Source organism: Mustela putorius, unplaced genomic scaffold (genome assembly GCF_011764305.1).
Source record: "Mustela putorius furo isolate JIRA1106 unplaced genomic scaffold, ASM1176430v1.1 tig00000580_pilon_pilon_pilon, whole genome shotgun sequence".
NCBI classification, from domain to species: domain Eukaryota; kingdom Metazoa; phylum Chordata; class Mammalia; order Carnivora; family Mustelidae; genus Mustela; species Mustela putorius.
Window position 1 is genome coordinate 10,893,994 of NW_025421423.1, and position 22,082 is coordinate 10,916,075.

Below are 22,082 nucleotides of genomic sequence, written 5' to 3' on the forward strand. Positions count from 1 at the left end.
ATTATTTCCAACTGATCTGAAATACTATATTTATTATATACTAACCCTCACATGTACATAGGCTGGTTTTGGATTTTGTATTTTTTATTGTGTTCCATCCTGTATTCAATTTGTATTCAACTCTTGTCACTGTATCTGTATAATAAATTTTATGATATATGATGAGGCATTAGGCTTCATACTAGTCTTATTTTTGAAAATGATAATTTCCTCTTATAGGTAAGCTTTAGAATCAGTTATCAAGGTGAGAAAAAAGGCCATTTTGGTTGGGACTACTATGGATTTGTAGATCGTTATAAAGGGAATCAACAGGGCCCCTGCGTGGTTCAGTGGGTTAAGCCTCTGCCTTCGTTTGGCTCAGGTCATGGTCTCAGGGTCCTGGGATCGAGCCCCACATCGGACTCTCTGCTCAGTAGGGAGCCTGCTCCCCCCCTTCCTATCTCTGCCTACCTCTCTGCCTATTTGATCTCTCTCTCTCTCTCTCTGTCAAATAAATAAAAATAAAACTCTTTAAAGGGAGTCAACAATATTAAGGTTTTTCATGTAAAAATGCAATGGATCTCTCCATTTTCATGTCATAAGTCTTAGTTTCTTTCAGTAAGATTTTAAAATATCATCACATGGGTTTTGCACATTTCATTGTTTATTTATTTTAGCTACATTATAGATGTTTTTAAAAATTGTCATCTGGGTGATTGGGATCTTCCATCCCCATTGTATTTTCTAAATGGTACAGTGACATACCCTGTGCGTCATCTACCGAGTAGCTTCTGATAACTCCTTTCTTGCTAATTTTATTTGGGGTCCTAATTTCATTTGGGGTCTGCTATATGCCCATTCCCAGAGGATGAATCATGATAAGGTCTAAGCCAGCCATGGTTAATCTAAATGATTGCGCTTTTACCACACGCTCATTTTCTCTAACACTTTCGCCATCAACGCTGGCCATGTTATCTAGTATTATAGAATGCGTGAAGAGAGAAAGTCTGATAATACTTACTCCTCAATACAAGTAAAACCCCCTTTGCTCCTGCCCCCATTCTTTCCTCTAACTTTCGATGCTGATGAATAGGTGCAACACCTGTTTGGGATAAACCATAATATGGCCATGTGAAAACAAAAATAAAGCAGTGTGTTGAGATGATGTAGCAGAAAGATAGTGTCTTGGTCCCTGAAAACGTTACTTAGCCACTGAACATACCAATGAACGGATTCCCTTTTCAGGAAATAGGATTTAAACCTTAACTCAACATTCTCTAACTGAAACTGAATGCATCCAAACCTATTTAGATATTATTGGCATATGGGAAAATGAATAGATTTTTGTATATTTCCCTTGTTCTCAGTTCCTTTTTTTTTTTTTTAAAGATTTTTATTTATTTGACAGACAGAGATTACAAGTAAGCAGAGGAGACAGGCAGAGAGAGAGGAGCAAGCAGGCTCCCTGTTGAGCAGAAAGCCCGATGTGGGGCTGGATCCCAGGACCCTGGGACCATGACCCGAGCCGAAGGCAGAGGCTTTAACCCACTGAGCCACCCAGGTGCCCCCTCAGTTCCTTTCTTGAACTCTGAGTTCTATTCATTTTTAAGAAGATTGTTTGAGAGTTTCTAATTTGCATTCACAAATGATGATGGTTTGGTCTCAATCTATCTCATATTTACTCTTAAAATTTCTTAAATTATCTCAAAGGCCAAGACCTCAGTCAAATGTTGAATTGTATCAGTGAATAACAGGTATTTTCTTTTTTAATTCCTGATCTTAATGAGAATGCTTTTAATATTTCAGTAGTAGTAAGTTTTGCTGTAATTTCCTGGTAGATATCCTGATAATGAAAAAAGTACTCTTCTAGTTGTGAATTACTGAAAATTCAATTTTGTTTTATTTTGTTTTGTTTGTAATCAGAAATGGATATTAAATTTTATTAACAACTTGTTTTGGCATCTGTCAAGATGATCACATGGTAATTCTACTGTGTTCTGTTAATGTAATGAGCTACCTCAATAGATTTCCTGGTTTTGAGCATCCTTGCTTTTCTGGGATAACCTTATTTAGTCATGGTGAATTACTTCTTTGATGCACTGTTGGATTTTTATATGAAATACGTTGTTCAGAAGTTTTGCATTTATATTTACAAGTAATATTGATATAAGCTTTCATTTCTGTATTTGGTTTGCTTGTTTGGATTGTGGGGTTATAGAGTAATAATAAGACCAAAAAATGAGTACAAAATCTTTAAACAGCACAGGACTTATACTTTGATGTCTAGAACTTTCGGTATTCTTTAAATTTTTTCCATGAATGTCTATTGCTTTATAATAAAAAGAAGTTAAAGATAAATTAAAAAGTACATACATATATTTTACAAACAAAAATTATCATCTCTATAAGGCATAATAGTTTACTTAGTGCCTCTGCAGTGGGAGTTGGGGATTTAACTATGCTTTCTGTTTTTCTGTGGTAATTGGTTTATTTTTCTTTTCTCCTTTCTCTTGAGTCAATTTTCATTATTATATGGATTTTTGGAAAATTATCCTTTTCACCTAAGAAATTCAATTTTATTGATATAATAGTCTCATAACTTTTTAATCTCCTCTGTAGTTATGTTTCTTTCCTTATCTTAATGTTATATATTTATGTTCTTTTATCAGACTTATCTGACTTTTCTGTTGAGAGTTTAATTGATAAAACTTACTTCTTAATTTTTATAGAGTTCTGCTTTTAACACGCAATACATTCTACTTAAAAAAAAATTGGTAAAGGATTTGTAACTCCTTCAATTCAAAGTGTTTGTGTATTTTAAATATGTTCTGCTTCTAATTAATACACTTGAAGATATTAACTTTTATTTGGCTAAAACTGGGTCACATCACATAAGTTTTCATATATAGTATTCTCAGTGTTGTTCTATTTGAATAGTCTGTAGTTTCAGCTTGATTTTTTTTAACCAAAGATATTATGAAAGGTATTTTAAAGTTTTTCAGTAAATAGTTTGTGTGTGTGTTTCTGTTCAGTTTATTTATAGTTTTTGTGTACTCTGATCTGTATTTTGCTTTCAATCTTATTGATATTATAGAGTTTTTATTTTTGTGGCTCAATGACTGGTCATTTTTAGTAACTGCTCCATGGGTATTGAAAAAGAATATCAGGCACGCAGTTCTACACATACATCTACAGTCAAGTTTAATGAATGTGTTATTCAATTCCTCCATATCCTTTTGTATTTGAGGGCCACTTAATTTGTCATTTTTTGGTGAGGCCTGTCAAAAATCTACAATTATCATTATAGTTTTGTAAACTTCTCCTTGTAGATATAACAAATTATACCTCACATATTTAGAAACTATATTATTAGGTACAAAAATGATGAATTACTCCTTTTACCAATTAAAATGTTTCCTTTTTCATTTTAGTATTTTAATCTTGAATTTTAATTTGTCCGATATTACTATATTTTCTCCTAATTTGTTTCTGATAACACTTCTCTGATTTCTGGTTACTTCCTTTGATTTCCAAAAACTTCTGATCATTTACTTTAACTTGCAACCTATTTAAATAGCTGTTTGCATTTTTGTTTCTTAGACCATCGTGTTGTTTAACACATCTCCTTCTGGAAACTGACAGATTTTCCAACCCTCAGATAGCAAACAGGATGTAGAGGAATTGTACAACCCATTTACTCAACCTGAATAAAGTTTATGGTTATTAATTTGCTTTAATAGCATGAGATTCTTCATATCCCAATAGAGAACCTTTATCCATTAACACTTACTCTGAAAGTTGACACATATATATTAACTCTACAGTTTGATTTCTGACTTATTTTTATTTCTGAGGTTGTGTTTGTGTTTTCTATTGTCCAATCCTCTTGTTTATTTAAATCTTTTATTTTCTTTCACTGAATTAAAACAGTGAGTAGTCATTTAAGATATTAGACTCAGATCTGAATCTATTTTAAGAAAAGAGCCAAAAAAACCCCCAAAAAACAAAAGAAAATAAAAACCAAACAAAAAAAGAAAATAAACTGATGTAAAGTTTTGAATGGACTGGTAACCCAATAATGTATCTACATTATCTATGTTTTGTAAAATTATAAAGAAGTCATAGATGAAACAATAACCTGTGTACCTACTGAAGGAATTGGAACTAAGTTAAATTAAATATAAATTCACACATATATGTATAAATATGTACATATGTTTTACACTTATACATACAAATATGCATATAAACATTGCATTTATGTACATTTACATATATACATATAAATTATTACATATAATATAAATTTACACATATATGTCTAAATTACTACTTACATATATGGAGAGAGAAATGCTGCTCAAATATTTAATAAAACCTAAGCAATATTGTGATCTTTTCCAGTTTAAAGGAATAAATCTGATAATAAAAGAGAAAATTAGGACCAAGAATAAAACAGACACATTTGCTGTAATGAAGGTAATCTTTCAATTAAGTGGGTAAAGAAAGGATGTTTTTAACAATACTATGACAATTGGTTAATTATTTGGGAATTGTTTGATCCCTACCTCAAACCACATATTAAAATAAATTATACAGAGGTTGTACAATTAAATGTGAAAGTAAAACTCTTGATATTCGTAGGGGAAAAACACCCATGTACATAAGTAGTTGTCCCATTAGGGATTTTGAAGTCTTTTCTAATTTTATACCAATGGCGGAAGGCCAAAGAAAATGAGTGATAAATTTGAATACAAATATTTTAATCTCAGTATGTTGAAAAACCAGTATTTTCAAAGTTAAAAGTAAAAACTAAGAAAAATATTTTTTCTATATTATAAGGGGTTAATATCCTTATTCTATAAAGTGACATCACAAATTATTGTAAAAACACAAACATATAGGGGCATCTGGGTGGCTCAGAGGGTTAAGCCTCTGTCTTCAGCTCAGGTCATGATCTCGGGGTCCTGGGATCGAGCCCCGTATCGGGCTCCTTGCAGGGAGCTCGCTTCCTCCTCTCTCTCTGCCTACTTGTGATCTCTCTCTCTCTCTCTGTCAAATAAATAAAATCTTAAAAAAAAAATGTATGTGATAAATGCTTTATGAGGGTCACTTACAGATATCAGAGATTCCCATCACTGATCTGGTGTGTTAGGGCTTTTCCCAGCCTCCAGACAAAATCTGTGCATCTTCTCTTACAAACACCATATCCCTTTGCCTGAGGAGGGCTTAGGTTTCTAAATTGAGGAGGTGACAGCTGGATAGGTCTTGGATTTTGCAATCTACTCAGTGAATGGGACAGGAGCACCTAGTAGAGCCTGGCTACATTCAGGTTTATAGTTAAATGAAACTGTAATAACAATCACTATTGCTTTCCTTTTTCCATGTCATATGCTTTATCTTCCAGTTTTAGTATCCACAGAATTAACTCAGTTACCAAACTGATACTACAATTCCACGTTTATGACACTTAAAAAGCCTCAACTGGGGCACCTGGGTGGCTCACTCAGTAAGTGTCCGACAGTTTCAGCTCAGGTCATGATCTCAGGTTTGTGCGATTTCTCTTGGCATTCCCTCCCTCTCCCTACCTCAACCCCTCTCTCTTTCTCTCCATTTCTTAAAAAAAAAAAAAAAAGAAAGAAAAGAAAAAGAAAAAAAGAAAAGTCTCTACTGATTTCAAGTTCAGTCCTCTGTCATAAGTCAGATGAGAGGGCACTGGCAAATCTCCTTTTTCAATAACAGAAATAAGTCCTTTGTGAATGTTGCATGATGTAGATGCAGAGAAGCAATGCAAAAGGACCAGAAGAATCAACTTTTCTATGATCCCTGATATGCTGAACAGTGCTGATTCTCCATTTATATCTTTAAATTAAATGAAAGCAGAATTACAATTTTCCATGTGAAAGCCTTATGCCTCCTGGTCTTTTTTTTTTTTTTGGTCCCCTGAGTCTAAGCCTATAAAAACCCTTCTAGATTGAATGATGAGAAGGAAAAAGTGGAGAAAAACCCTAAACATTCTCAAGGAAGAAAACATGTTGATATATGGACAACTTAATTAACTGCTCTGCTAATCCTCTGAGTTTACAAAAAAGATAAAATGGACTGAAAGTTATCACAATAATTTAGAGAAAGTGTAAAAATTATTTATTGGTTGACAAAGCTGTTAATTATTGTTGGTTATGTAAAGTGTAAAATCTCATTTCTGGGAAAACTTATGAAGGAAGGGAAAGAGAGAGAGGGAGAGAAGGAACCAAGAAAAGGAGAAAACTGAGGTTCAATACCAGTTCAAAAAAAAATCTCTTTTGCTAGGATAGGCAAATTTCATGTAGTTGAAATTGCCATGAAAAGAAATTGAGTAGGTGTGGATCTTCAGTAACTTTGGTATGTGATCTTGAGCATTTTTTCATGAGACCATTTTCTCATCTGGAATAGATAGTGCTTTTCAAACTGTGCTCCAACAGAACATTGCTGATCTAGAAGCTAAGCCAGAGAATAGTAGTGATCTCTATACAATTTACAGGAAAATGAAAGAAAATAAGGTTCCCCCTTTGCTGTAGTTTATTTATTTGTATTTATTATAACAATTCCCACACTGTATGAATTTTTCTGAACGTATACAACTATTTCTTCATTTGATATCTCAATAAACAAAATACTCTTGATTTTAAGACTTTCTGTTCCATTTTTAGAAAACCTCTGGCAATAACTCAGTCTGGTAGCTGAGTTCTAGCAAAAAACAAATGGAACAAGCAAGCAGAAAGTAAGTAGTAATAGGAGAATTTAGATACAATTAATTTGTTTGGGTTTTTCATTAGTAATTGTTGATTTTTAAATTTTGTTTAAATAGTAATGGATTAATTTTTGACAGGGGTGCCTATTTTGGTTTTGAATTTCTAGACTAAAGACCTGTCTTTTGACTTTGAAGCTTTTCCTTCATCTATGCCATCTCACAGTGAAGCTTTATAGACTTGGATCATATTAGTTTACACTTGAAAACCCCCATGTTCTTTATCTGCATTTTAAAAAAAAGCTTCATAGCAATCTTATAAATATTTAATTGTTCTTCTTTTACAGATATAGAAACTGATGCATGGAGTCCAAGGTCATCATTAGTAAGAGCAGGAGCTGGAAACTAGTGAGTAGAAGTACATTGCTGGATTTGGTTTTGTCTTTCTTCTGAACATTAAATCAATAAATACTTACTTAAAACATGCTCCTTGAAATGAGCAAATTTTCAGGATAAACATTAGAAGGATACTAAAGAGTAAACTTGTTCTGCATTTTAGATACTTAAAAAAACATGCAGCCAATACTCAACTTTTATGAAACATTGATCTTAGCAGCTTGCAGGGAAATCAAACCTCGCCCTAGTAGATAGGAGAGAGTATGTATAGATTCTACATTATGGTGAAAGGACAATTAACACGAAATCTACAAGGGGTCAGTCCAGGGTTAGTGGTTAGTGGATAAAAAGTCAAGTCAGTTTGATGCTGGCAGTTAGTATCCAAAATCTGAACATTGAACTCTTGAGTAAAGGCTGTTTAGGAAATCAAATGAATATATTCAAGGACTTCAAGATGTGTATGTTTTAAAATAATGATTAATGAAAACTTACAATTAAATTTCTTTTACACATTAGACAAACATTTGGTTCAGTCAGTGATTATGACATAAGAGAAATTCTGTGCTGGCGAAATTTACTTGCAAGTTCTACAGTTTTTTTCGTTCTAACTCCAAAAAAGATACATTCATTGTAGAAATGTTTAAAAATCTGAGAAGTTAGGGCTCTGGGGTGGCTCAGTCAGTTAAGGTTCTGACTCTTGAATTTAGCTCAGGTCATGATCTCAGGGTCATGGGATTGAGCCCCACGTCGGGTTCTGTGCTGGATGTGGAGCCTGCTTAAAATTCTCCCTCACGCAGGGAGACAAACCATGAAAGACCCTTAACTGAGGGTTGCTGGAGGGGAAGTGGGTGGGGGGGATGAGGATAGCAGGGTGATGGGCATTAGGAGAGCACTGATGTGATGAACCCTGGATGTTACAGACAACTGATGAATAACTGAACTCTACATCTGAAACTAATGATGTACTATATGTTGGCTAACGAAATTAAAAAAAAAAAAAAAGATTCTCCCATTCTCCCTTTTCTCTTCGCCCTTCCCTCCCCGCTCTCTTAAAAAAAAAAAATCTGAGAAGCCACAGTGAGAAAATATATACCCATAATTACATCACCTAGAAAAATTACATCACCTGGAAAAAACCATTAACACTTTCATTATACTTTTCTAATCTGTTTTCAATGCTCAATACACACATAAACACACATACTCACATACACATGTGGAATAATGCTATATATACTGTTTTGAAATCTGTTTTTCTCTTATCAAAAAAATCATGTAAATATTTCAATGTCATTTAATATTTATTACAGAATTTGATAGCTATATATATATATGCGTATATATTTTTTTCTTTCTTTCTTTTTTTTTTTTTACAAAGAAGAACATAATTTTTTTTAACCAATCACTTGTATTAATGCCACAGTGAACCTCCTTGTACATAAATTTTTGATAATAGTCATGAGTACTTAGGTCAGTTTCTAAAAGTTAAGTTTCTGGGTTAAAGACTTTAAATATATCCAGAAAGATTGAAACTTGTCATAGTCCCACCAACAGAGAACCAAAGGGTCTGTTTTTCCATATCCTCCACAACTGGGAATTATCTTAACAACTGGCAAATGTAAATACACACTCAATGCACTATATATTTCTGTCAACTTGTAGTTGAGTGCCATAGCTTTCATGTTCATAACTGATGAAGTTGAATTTCATACTAGCCATTTGTAACTTTATTTTAATAATATTTGATAATATTTTGAGAGTATAGTAGAATTCTAGTTTTCAAAATACAAGAATAAGAAGTTATGAGACCTGGATTTTAGTTTTCTTTACACCATTAGCTTTGGAAGACCTTAGGTTAAATCGTTTAATCTTTTTGGTCTTAAATTTCCTCATATATAAAATATACTCAAAATGCCCACTCAGATCTTCTTATTGACCCTGTGAAAAGCAAATTAGACTATTTTCCTGAAAACAGTTACTGTACCACTAATTTATTAACAATATTAATTAGCTCTTTGAACCTCATTTATAATAACAAGACACATAAAAGAAGATTCTATCATTTAACTTTAAAATGTTTTTAAGGGGCACCTGGGTAGCTCAGTGGGTTAAGCCTCTACCTTCCGCTTAGGTCATGATTTCAGGGTCCTGGGATTGAGCCCTGCATTGGGCTCTCTGCTCAGCAGGGACCCTCCCCTCCTCCCCTGCCGCCGCCTGACTCTGCCTACTTGTGATTTCTGTCTGTCAAATAAATAAATAAAATATTTTTTAAAAAGGTTTTAAAATACTTAAACAGGTAATCAACAATTCAGTTCAAACAAAGCAGTCAACTCCATATCAGTATATATGTGTGTGTGTGTATGTATAGACACATAGGTATATATGGTTTATATATAATTATATAACATATAGATTATATATAAGTTCCACATTTTCTAAATTTTTTATGAGAGGTCAATTTACTATTGACACATTGGTATATTTCCTTTCAAGGTGATTTGTGTGTGTGTGTGTATGTGTGTGTTATAAGAAATAATCAGTGATCATAATTTTGTATCCAGGTCTTTTACCTAGCAGGAGGCCATTTTTCCATTTAATTACAAAATCTTACTAACTATTTTAAGCTGCCTACTACATCATAGGGGGGATATATTCTTATTTATTTACCATTTCTCTTCTCTTTCTTAATCACAAGTTATTTTCAATTACTCACTTTACCTGTGCCATTTTTTTGTATACGTTTTTTCTCCATTTCTGATTGGTCCCTTAGGATAGATTCTTAGGGGAGGAATGGGGGACAAAAGGTGTGACAATTTTAAAACTTTAAATATATATTGTTAATTGTGCTAAAAAGACTTGTGTCAAGTTTTAATTCCTACTAGGAATCTATAATGGGAGGGCTTAATTTGGGGGTATAGTAGTCACTGCTAGACCACATTATTATTATTATTTTTATTGTTATTTACTTTTTAAAGTGTAAAAATGATTCATGTTTGTACACACAAAAATAGCTCAAACAACATTTTCTTTTCCATTTCTCTAACCCCTTACCAAACATATAGTTTGGCACGTATACTATCAGACTGTGCTTTAATCCAATTAATTTTAATAATATATTTATTTTGATACATATTGAAAATGTATATATAAAATAGCCCACCAGACCTGTGATATAATGGGTATTATTGCTTTTGATAAAGCTAATTTATTTTTAAAGTTGATTTTAAAATAATATATGTTCAGTAAATAACATGTAAACAAAACAATCTTGAAGTGATCTGAGAACAGTAACTTCAGGAAAATGCCATAGAGGCAAAACGTCTAGAGTTGACTACCTCTGACCAGCTCTGTGGTCCTGACCAAGTCAGGTCCCATCTCTAAGCTTTAGTTTCCAGAGCAAGTAGCAGGAATCTGGAAATACTGGTCTTTCTGCTAGAGAAGGATGCTTCAACAAATGGGCAATCTCTCAGCTGAGTCTTTTTCTTCTGAATTTTGGTTAATCTAATCATAGTTAAGCTCAGGTTGCTCTTTCCTAAAAAGATCTCCTCTATTAAGAAATTCATGTATAAATATGAGTTAAGTAGGATATTGACTTTAAAATGAAGCCCCAAAATTTTACTTTAACAAAATACCACTTCTCAATAACTTCATAATAGGAGCAAGTTACGTTCAAGTTAATTATAGTCCCCAAATTGGCTAAATTCCTGTATTGCTTTTGAGAAAGTAAAAAAACCCAAAAAACAAAGTAAAGTTCTATAACCAAGTAATATGATTTTAAAGCTAGTGGGTCAACAAGTAGATCATGCGTTGAGACTCTAACCTATTGTCTCCTATTCCTCTTTGCATCCCTAATATTCAGCTCTAAGTGTGGCACATTGTGGCTGCTAAATAGATATTCAATGATTGAATGATATTACATATGAATGTTCCATATTATGGTAACTAGTTTGATAGAACTGTAAATTTAACTTGTACTAAGGGAGAAAGACTTTTTTTTTTTTTTTTTTTTGAATTTTAGAACATTGCTATTGAACTATACTCTCTGGTATCCAAAGGTATATATATACAAAGATTCATATGAAGTAAATTTAATATAAGTCATGCAATTTCCCTTCCTTTGAGAGCTGTTCAGAATCACAAATTATCCACCTTTGTCTTCTTTTCGTCACTCCTCCCTAGGCATGGACACTAGTCAACTAGTTATACATATTTGGATATGGGTTTATGAGAATATATTGATTTTTCTGTAAGGGCTCGGAAGGAAAGTGTTAGTGACTTAACTTTGTAGATATTTGGTGGATCCATAATTACTGAATTTGAAATTAAAAAAAAAAAACCTTTTTAAAGACTGAGTAATTTCCAACGACAGTAGAAGATCTTGAGGATTTAGAATAACCCTTTGAAAATCAGAAACTCAAATAGTAAAAGACTACATTGAACTGTGCTGAAAAGAAGTTTTGCATAGGCGGGAAAATACCACCAAGTTCAAGAGGTCTGTCACAATATGGTCAAATGTTTAAAGATGGAATAATTGAGACTTCTGAAAAAGCCATACTCAATTCATTTGCTCTTTGTTTTGCTAAAATCATCAGCATGAACAGTTTTCCAGCTGGAACTTAGAAAGTGGGGTTATAAACTGGAATTTTGGGTTGGCTTTTTTTTTTTTAAATAGTTTTTGTAAGGAGGACTTTTCTTTTTTTATATGATATAATGTAAATATTGTAACAATGACAGAACACGAACAGGAGTGAATAGCTCTTGTTTCAGTTGAAATTCTGTCTTTTTAATGTGGCCTCTGGACCAGCTCTTAGTTCCATGATTCCTTCCTGCAGGTGACAGAGGCCCTTTTCCTCCCAGGAAACACTTCTTTGAGAGATCTGGGTGCCTTTCTTTCCTAAACCTTTAAAAAGCCAAAATAATTTATAGGCTACCCCAATCCTTCTAGAGGTGGGCACCTAAGTAGATCATATTTGCATGGGTCACTCTGATTGTAGGACTCCACTGTTTCTTGAACTAAAATTGTAAGATTTATTATTCTGTTAATGCTCATAAAGTCACTCTTTTGATGAGCCATAATTTCCCTTTGTGAGGAGCCTGCATGCCAGTCACCCATGATAAGGGAGAAGAAAGTCCAGACTTCCAACACGTTCATATTTCCTCATGAACATTATAATAAAGTCTTGAAATCCCATATGACTCCAGGACATAATGGCATGGGATACAGGAACAAAAGGCAAATTTTATGCAGTCAACATGTCCCCATAAGACTTCCCTTACGTTGTTGGCTGTGTACAAAAACTAAGCTTTTCCATTTTTAATGCGAAAAATTTAGAAATTAACCTTCCTGGTGGAGAAGATATCCTACCAGGTAGGCTTGTGTTATCCTTGTGAATTTTCTTAAGGAATGACCTAGCAGGAGGTGCGAACTTTCTCCTGTTATCTTAATTGTCCGCTAATGGCAAAGCATAATTACAGTTGCTTAAGTGCCAACTTTATCGAGGTTTTCACTAAAACCTTCAGCCGCAGCGCTTTCCTTGACTGACCTAGCTTTTATCTATCCACTTGCTTTACTATCATTTGAATGAAAACTGCCCCCAATAAAAACAAGCAAACAAAAAGCCTAATCCCCAACCGTGTTGAGTATCTTCTGTTGTTTTAGTTGGAGAGTTAAGGCAGTTGTGACCTCAAAGAAGTCGACGAAATTGTGTATGGCATCATTCATTGAAAATGTAGCCTTTCCACATTCAAAAAGCAGGGCTTTGCGGGAGTTCTGCAATAGTTCGCTTCTCGGCTTGGGGAAGTCAATTCGCTGCTAAACCAGAAGATGGTCTTCTAAAGACTGTCCTGTATTTGGAATGGAAACTTAGCCATTGTACCTTTCCCCCAGTGCACCCACATGAGAAGCCCGAAAGCCACCCATCGGTCTGTGGAGCTCCTCGCTGCCTTTGTCCCTTCTAGACGTGGAGGCTTGGAGAGGAGGTTTAGTTTCCAAGGATTGGAGCGTTTGAAGGGCGGGGCCATCTCCAAGTCCATCTCCCCTTTTTGTCCTCTTCTCCTGGGACGGGAGGGAGGAGCCAGGTCCCCCCGCGGCCGGTTCGGGAGCTCTCTGTCTCGGTCGCTGGAGGTGAGTCTGAAAGGGCGGCAGCCCGTTTAATTGTAGCGCAGGTTAATTTCTCGAGTTCACCGCAGTCGGTCGGCCAGCCGCTTCCCGGGTCTTTGCCAAGTGGGTTTATGAGGTCTGAGGCGTGTTGGGGCGCGCTCGCATTCTCGCAAAAGGCTCCTCCCCAGGGCTCATTCCCCGACTGCGGGCAGCCCTTTGGTGCCCCAGGAGCCTTGGGTTTCCTCTGACCCCGGCGCTTCCTCTTCCCTCCCCACCGCCTGGTTCCGTGCGACCCTGCCCCCGGGGAAGGGCGGCCCCCATCTTAGGACTTCCGACCCCAGCCAACCCAGAAGGTACCTTCACGTCGAGGAAGATTTTTATCACAGCCTCCAAAACCCAGCGGTAATAGGGGCTTTCAACCTGAAATACGATTGTTATTTTCCCGGTGCAGGGCTTGACAGAGAAAGTCAGCTTTTTATTAAAGACAAAGAGGTAAATTATCAGCTGGGGCACTGAAGGGACGGCGGAGACCTGGCGCGCTTCCTCTCGTTGCCACGAGGAATTTGTGGGGGGAGCGGCAGCCGGCGCTCAGACACCCCTGGGGTCCCGGGGGAGGAGCTCGGGGCAGAAGGACTTCCCCGGGTCCCTCCGGGCACCTGGAAGGGAGAGTCCTGCCAGTTGTGCACAAAGCCAGGGGCATTTCAGTTCTGAGCAGCCTTACCGTCCTCTCTCCTTTCTTCTTTCTCTTCTCTTTCTTTGACTCCCGTCTCCCTTTCGCCTCTGTGCTTTCTCCTCCTTGTTCTCCTCTCCCTACTTTTTCTCTTCCCTCTCCTCGCCCTCCCCCCCCTTCTCTTCCACCGCACGCGTAGAGTGTCATTTATTTATTTATTTATCACCCCCGCCATCAACACCCTTTTAGGGCTCCCAGGCTTTTCAGTGTGAGTGGGAGGAGAAAAGGGCAGGAAGTGTTGACTGCGAGGGGGTGAAATCGTGCCTCTGGGTGAGACATTCTGCCCCGGAATAAACGATTGGGAAAAATCTTGGAAAATGAGGAGTCGGATCTGTTTATGAAAGCCCGCTATCCGATGGGAACCAACTCCGCGCGCGTCTCCTCCTCCCCTTTATTGTATGGGTTTATGGGTATATCTTCCCGGACTGTTGTTTGGGGTGTGTGTGGCGGCGGGGAGGGGGGGCGCGGGTGGCGGAGGAGGAGTATTAAAGAGGACAATCTGGCCCAGGATCTTCACCACCGCGCCTTCTCCACCGGATGCGCGCTCCCCAATGCAAAGGAATCCAACATCCCCCAATTCAGACGCGGACAAAAGAAACTTTAATTAAGGTCTCTGCCCCGCGCGCTGTGTGTTTCTCTCTCCCGTTGCTGGTGATGTCCAACTCGAGGATGTGAGAAATAGAAATGGTACAACCAGCCCGTGCCCTTGAACTTCAATTGCTCCTGACTTGCTGTATTGATTTTTTTTTTTATAGTGTAGGCACCCCTCCCAAATCAAATTAAAGCCTTAGGAGACGTTCGACCTGGTGAGGGGTGAGGGGGAACCCATTCCTTTGCAAAAGAGATAGTTCAGAACGATTTGGGGGAAAATTACACTAAATAAAATTCAAGGTGTGAAAGCCTCATCTTGGTTCTCTTGTCTTCAACACCATGACACCTTATCATTAGAAGCGCTGATTGTTACTTTCCGAGCCTTTAGATGATCAGCCAGAAAGTGCAAACAACGCGGGGCTGGAGGGTGTAAAGTTATTTAAGTAGATTTTTTTTTTCCTTTTGGTGCGCCGTCAAAACATTTCACAAGTTAGGAAAATAAAGTGGTGGTTCCGAAGCTCAGAATGATGGGTTCCTTCCATCCCCCATTCCCCCTTTCCATATCAGAAAAGAAATAAAATGCACAATGAGCCTTTATTTCGGGGGAGAAGACTTCAAAATACGTGCCAGTAATGGACAATTTGAGCTTTTCACTGGAGATACTCACACCGCAAGCTGGAAAGGGATTAAAAAGCCCCACGTGGTTGATCTGGGTTTAGACTTGCAACCTCTAGTTCCCCATGTATGTTCTTTGCAAAGATTGGCCTCTAGATGGATGCGTGTGAGGGACTCTCTGGGGCCGGGGCTCGGCGCCTCGGGCTGGGCTGATGTTGGGAGAGCTATGAGCGGCCGGGCAGGGTCCTCACTGGGGGCTTCCTCTGCCGGCCAGGGCGGCCGGGCGCCTCCGGGACGCGAGCGCGCACGCCTCAGCCCGGCCGCCGCGCTCCTCGCACCGCCTTCTCCGCAGGTCTTTATTCATCTCATCTCCCTCTTCCCCTTCTCCTCCTCCTTTGCCTCCTTCTCCTCCTCTTCCTCCTCTTCCTCCTCCTCCTCCACCACCACCACCTCCTCCTCCGCCGCCGCCACCTCCTCCTCTTGCATCTCACTGGCCTGGCTCTGTGTTGCTCTGAGTGACAAAGACAATGTCCCAGCCTTAACTTTGCAACCACCTTGCCTCCTTCTGGGGTTCAGCGGGGGGGAGGGGGGACAGCAGCCGCAGCCTCAGCATCTCCTCCAGCTTCTCCTTCTGCTCTTCTCCAGCTCTTGGATAATTCTCCCTTTTTTTTTTCCCCCAGCCCTTTTCTCATTTCTTTCTTTCTTTCTTTTTTCTTCCTGTCTCCTGCACGCTGTTGTTGTTATTAGAAAGGCTTCGCGCACCCCCTGGTGCTCCGGCGTTTTGTGTGGCAGGAGAAGATTGTCTTCCTTCTCTCTTTCTGTCTTGCTTTCTCTCTCCCTCTGGTTGCTCATTATTCAGAGAGAGACACAGAGGGAGGGAGAGAGAGAGAGAGCGCGCGAGGGAGAGGGAGGAGAGGAGAGAGAAGAGGAGAGAGAGGGGAGAGAGAGAGAGAGAGTGAGAGGGAGAGGGAGGGAGGGAGAGAGAGGGAGAGAGAGAGAGACGGATATCTCAGGTCATCTGCAGCTGCAGCGAGTCTGAGGAGCCGAGGAAGGCAGGGAAGATGGCGATCCTCCATTGCTGAGACCCGGCAGAAGCACATGAGACTCCCAAACAACTTCCACAACAATAACCCGAGCAGGAAGAGGAGAAAGAGAAAGAGGATAAGGAGGCGGTGGGGCTGGAGAACCCGAAACACCTCCCGGCGCCGGGACGCTTCTTCTGTAAGTTACTGCAATTAACAGCCACCTCGGGGTGGTCCGAGTGCTCCGGGGAGGAGAGCGCGGGGCGGTGGAGGCACAAACGCGCTCATTCATTCGGCCGAGGAGGGTTGGTGGAGCGGGGAGGAGAGGAAGTCCCCTGCATGGACTGGCTGTTGGGAGAGGAGAAGAAGCGAGAGAGAAGAGGAGGAGGAGGAGGAGGAGGAGGAGGAGGAGGAGGAGGAGGGAGAGCAGGAGGGGGAGGAGGAAGAGGAGGAGGAGAAGCGAGGGAGGAAGAGGAGGAGGAGAAGGTGGTGGTGGTGGCAGTGGAGGTGGCTGTGCTTTTCCTGCTGGCTGCTCCTTCTGGGGGGAGCGGAGCGCTGTGGCTTAATTAATTTCGTGTAGTTCTATGGAGAGAAGAGAAAATGAAAGATGAGTGAGGAGAGAGCTGGAGCCCTAGGACGGATGCTCCGAGTGTGGGGATAGGAGTAGGGACCGAGAGGGGGGCGGAGGGCGGGAGGCGAGGGGACCTGAGCCGAGAGCCAGAGGGAGCGAGCGAGGGGCAGAGGAGGGAGCGCTCCGAGCCGCCCCGACCTGAGCGGGTTGACCTCTTTCTTTCTCTGTCCCTCTCCTTCCTTTCCCCCTCTCTGTCTGCCTGTCCCCAGCCCGATGGCAAAGCCGTGCGGATTGGCACCCCCCTCTTCCTCAGGTATTTGGCTCTCTCTCTCTCTCTCTCTCTCTCCCTCTCTCTCCCCGAAGTTGGGATGCGGGGTCGGGATGTGTCGGGGGGGTGGCTGCTGCCGCTGCTGGTGCTGCTGGTGCTGCTGGTGAGGAGAGAGGCGAGGAGCGGGGGGCACGGGCCGCGTGGGGGTGGGGGGGGCGCAGGTTCAGGAGCTGCTGAGGAGCTGTCTCCAGGCTGGGGGTTCAGAAGCGTCTGGTGGAGGAGGACAACGGTTTCTGGAGAGGAGAAGCCATTACACACGCTTGGCTCTCTGAGTAAGGGAGAAAAGAAGGCAGGGGCCTGGGGGTCGCCTCACTCCTGGTGCAGTTCCCAGGGGTCTGCCCTCCTTCCAGGCACGAGGGGAAGCCGCAGCCGCCCCCCATTGGAGCAGCCCCTCTCTTTCCCTTTCTTTATCTCCCTGTCCTCCATTTGCAAGCTGTCTGCTTTGGTTCCAGTCCAGACTCCAAAACACAAAGCTCCTTCTCACGTTCATTCTCCAGGCTTTTCACCATTCCTGAAGGAACCCTCATTTTCTTTTCATTGTAGCTTCTAACCTACAGAGAGGGAGGGAGGATGCCTGGAGTTCCTTTTTATATTCCTCCTCTACCCAAAGGGGGAAAAAAAAAGTTTTATTTTTCAGCATGCGTCTGGGATGGGAAAAGACCAACCAGTTGGGGCTTTTCTCCCAGAGCTCCCCGGGGGTTGTGTCTGAGTGTCTGTGTTGGTGGTTTGGTTTGCTTTGGTTTTGTTTCTGGAGGTGGCTTGCAGGTTTTTGGAGGAAGTGACTAGTTTGGTTGGGAGCTGGGAACTGAGTCAGGTAAGCCGTGTCATGTTGTAACTCCACCAGAAAATGGAGGAGAGCGGGTTTCCAGGAGACAAAGCTGAGATGAGAAGTGTTTATAAAATTATGGATGTCTCCATTTTGAAGCTCTGTTGGTGATGGCTGGAGGAGGTTTGCCTGCCTACTCCTTCTTCTTTTCCAGGGTGAAATCTTGTGGTGGTTCCTCACCATCTATTCATTATGCAAGGAAAGGAGAGAGTTGTAAGGGCTGCTCAGATTTTTCTCCCACCAAAGGAGTGCTTTCATAAGTTAGTGAGGCATTTGTTTCCATTTTAAAGTAAACTTTTGAAATTTTTTTTCTTCTGAGTGGGCCTGAAGGGTTTTGACCTCCTTCAGGAAAGGCAAGGCAAAAACCTTAAACGTTTTCCACCGAGGTCTTCACCCAACTTTTAAGCTCCTCCAGGTCTCCTGAAAAGTCACCAGGAATTGTTATATCCTCATTGTGAAGATGGTGGTGGCCCTAAAGCTGAGATTATGGAGTTCTGGGGCTTGGTTTTCATCATGATTTGATGCATGGCAAGACTTTATTGTCTGGTTTGGGCTGATTTCTGCAAAAAGGGATAAGAACAACAACAACAACAAATCCTGCAAGCTCTCAGAGGAACCCTAAGACTGACTGACCCCAGTTTCTCCAGAGTCCACATTTCTCTTCAGGTTGTTCCATTTGTGTATAAGGCCTTCTTTTAGTTCCTTTGTTTTCCCCCTTCCCTTTCATTCTGCTCTTTTTCTCTGTGTTCTCAAGTACTGTAAGTCTTCAGAAATATCAGATGTCTTCTTAACAATGTCACTATGGAAACAAATTTTTAAAAGATTATGTCTGTGGAGAAAACCTTATGTCCAGGTATCTTCACCTTTTTAATTGGGAAGAATTTAGTAGTCCTGAGGAAGACATTTTGTGAGGATGACTTGAAGGAAGGACCCAGTACTACCCCAGTCCACACACATTGATTGGAGTTCTTCACAGATTAGTTCTAGAGAATGTATGTAATTGATCCAAGTAAAGAACAAAATCCTGAAATGCTTGAGGAATTTATAAAAGCCAACCATGAAGATGTTGCTTTACCATTAGGTAAGGTAGCCATCTTGAGGGTGAGGGAAGATGTTGGAAGTATTTTAGGAGGACTACTGATAAGATAGGTGAGGAAGCCTCCACAGTGGAATGAAAACTTGGAGGAGATTCAGAACCAATTAATATATTGTAAGGAGGCTGACTGGACCTTGTTTTCAACTAAGGAGAGACATAGAAAGGTACCAGCTTCAACAGAAATAAGGGACACATTGGTGAGCGACTTATACCAGCTTTTTTCTTGCTCTGCTTTCTCATTATGTGTTAGATGTGTGCATGTGTGTGTGTGTGTGTGTGTGTGTGTGTGTAAGATTCCTATGTCTACAATATTATTATGCATATTGAAGTGGTTTTAGATTCCAGATGTAATTATATTCTGTTGAGTAGCTGGTAGCAGTGTCATTCAGTAAATGCACAAGGCTGTATATGACAACATCACATTTTTCAAACCAAACTGTTGTGTCATTAATTGAGGGTTATTGTTCTTCTGAGGAGTGTGAAAGGCAAGGAGAAATACATGGTTCTTTAGCTGATAATTGTCCATGGTCAATGAAGTAAAACCCTGTTTTTGCAGACGAAGATGTATGGTTTTCAAGATTTTCAGCTGATGTGTGTGCTCATTTAAAAATACTTCTCTTTAGATCTCTGCTTCTTTATTAAAAACCTGGGCTTTTCCAAGAGCACTTGAAAAATCTTACTTCTTGGAATCAGACCTTTTATTATTCAGTTTTGAATGTTATCTTTTGATACCATTACTTTTGCTCAGAAGTGGAATGTTGTCAGTGTTAATACTTATAAGATTTGCTAATGCATGTATGGATGTTACTTGTTCAAACTCGGAAGTTCAGATGCAATGGAATAAAAAGAGTTATTTGGGAAAGTAATTACCAGATAATTTTGCATCTAATTAGCCATATTTATGTATGTAAACACAAATACATTATAGGTTGATCTTGAAGCAAACTTCCATGATATCTTTGTTGTTGTTGTTGATACCAGGACAACTGGTTAATTACTTATTTCAGTGGGAAAAAAAAAAATCTGACAAAACTGGTTGCTGGTCCAGTGTTTGACTCACCACATATTTTACTTTGTGACCAAATGTTTTGGTGTCTTTATAGACAGTCTTAGAGTTGAGCTTTCCTAGAAGGAAAAAATTAGTTACCTAAGAGGCATTTTGGAGTTTGAGAGTATGTTCTAACTGGTTACCTAAGAGATGTTCATCTCTGATGCCCTTCATCCACATGGGAAGCACTTAATGTTAAAGATGGGGATTCTTGCATTTTTCCAAACGTACACATTAGAAATGGGACACGTATTTTGGATAGTGTGCTATGAGCGAAATACAAAGAGTGTCAGTCAAATTGAACATTTTCATTTGATGTCAAGGCTCAGAGATTTTGTTTTGTTTTGTTTTCAAGACATCAGGTTGATGAGGCTCGTTATGCAAATTTTTTCCTTAGCTCTAATATATCACAAAGAGAAATCATTCTAGAGAAATATATGTGAGCTATGAGGCATGTTGCCATAGAAAAGATTCTTGTTAGATCTTTGTATCCCCTATTTCTCATATGAGATTTATGTCCATCTAATTTATTGACCACATTCCCTGAGGACTTGGTTTTTTTTTTTTTTCCATACTCCTTGGAATTGGAAACAACTTTTAAGATAGAAAAAAAAGATATATATGTACACACATGTATACACACACGTGTGTGTCTGTGTGTATATTCTTTCTTTCTAATGAGTCTTCTGGAAGATAGTAGGAGAAAAGAAATCCAACTCCACTAATGGACTTTAGAGCATTTGTGGTCAGTTTTCCTGAAAGAAAAGAATGGTAAAATTGTCTCGGGAAGAGTTCCGCTTTCTGTATGATTTACTTTAATAGGGTCTAGTCTGTCTTGAGTTCTTGTGTCTTGAGTTCTTGTGTCTTGAGAACTTGCGTTGCAAGTTCTTAGTTAAGGTAACCTTACTCATCATCTTTGTGCTGTATGCCTTTATCAGACTTAGTGCTCACGGCCTCATGGGACAGAGCATTGACAAAGCTGTATTGAATGTTTCAAGTTGAAAACTGGAGAACAGGGGTGCTATTGCGCAATGCCACACTCACAAATTAAGAAATATATAAATAATGAACTCAGATTGCAAAGGATAGGGCATGAATATATGATTGGCTGATTGGTATGTAGAAATGAAGGAAATTCAAAAGAAGTGTAGGAAAATATTTCCAGGCTCTATCATTACAATCCAGCAAACTGGCGGGGGGTGGGGAGTCAGCCTCTGTGTGTTGGGGGAGATAGGGGCTGGACAATTAATTACCTTTTGAGGTTCACATAGTTATGAAGTTAGTGGCTTTGAGAGAAACATTAGCTGGGTGTTGGTGACCTATTAATTGATTATGAGAAAACAGAGGAGAGTAGATAATGCTAGAAGAAAATTCCTCTTGTGTGATATGCCAAGACATCTGGCAGATGTTATGTTGGGCCCTAAGGAATGGACAGTTTAATTTTAGCCCTAGCAAGGAAATGGGAAGTTCTGAGCTCTTTTAATAGCACAAGCCTTAGTTTGGGGAAGGTTGCTTAAAAAAAATAAGAAAGGAAAAGAAAAGAGGCATTTATTGTAATATTGAAGAACTCCAGGGAGCACCCAGATTAAGCTGAAGTTTTGGGGTGAGGGACAAAGATGTTACTTCCTTAAGTAGAAATGAATATAAAAATCACTAAAAAGTTGACTAATGTGTATACTGTAAATGGTGACTCCAAGAACTTGTGATTGGGAAGCTAGTCGTTTTATGCCTTGGAGAGATCATCTACTTCAGATCTCCCCTTCCCCCGGCGTTTTATTGAAGAGGAAACTGGCAAGGAGACAGGCAGTGACTTGCCCAAGGTCAGAAGGTTCAGTTGTAACGAAGCCAGGCCTAGCACTCAGGTCGGCTGACTCCCAACCCAGTGCCCTTTCCACCACCCCAGTGCCTCTGATTGTAGCGGTTTGTGAAACACCAGCTCTCCTCTCCAGAGTCCAAGCCTCTCTGAGAAACTCTGTAATCAAACACCAGTGGGGCAGGAGTATTGGTTTTTGTTAGTTGAATTTACCATGTTGGGGCTGAGCATGGTTTCATT

General features: G+C 39.5%; 2 protein-coding genes across 16 annotated transcripts in view; one reads left to right on the forward strand and one right to left on the reverse strand.

Moving 5' to 3' along the window:
- The first annotated feature begins 7,080 nt into the window (after positions 1-7,080).
- Positions 7,081-22,082, forward strand: part of ZNF462 (zinc finger protein 462) — a 144,806-nt gene continuing 129,804 nt past the window's right edge. For 4 of the 15 annotated variants that reach the window (XR_006607198.1, XR_006607199.1, XM_004747749.3 and 1 more), the window contains exon 1: positions 16,074-16,359. The gene's annotated coding sequence lies outside the window, so the exon portion shown is untranslated. Of the gene's footprint in view, positions 7,115-13,139; positions 13,227-16,070; positions 16,360-17,000; positions 17,045-17,073; positions 19,179-22,082 lie in introns of those variants that run through there. The other 11 variants (XR_006607200.1, XM_045081659.1, XM_004747751.3 and 8 more) reach the window with 10 other exon arrangements.
- Positions 9,533-13,523, reverse strand: LOC106005335. The gene is given in 3 exon segments (XM_013053685.2): positions 9,533-13,212; positions 13,214-13,397; positions 13,400-13,523. Coding segments are annotated over 3 exon segments (555 nt in total). The 3' UTR covers positions 9,533-12,965.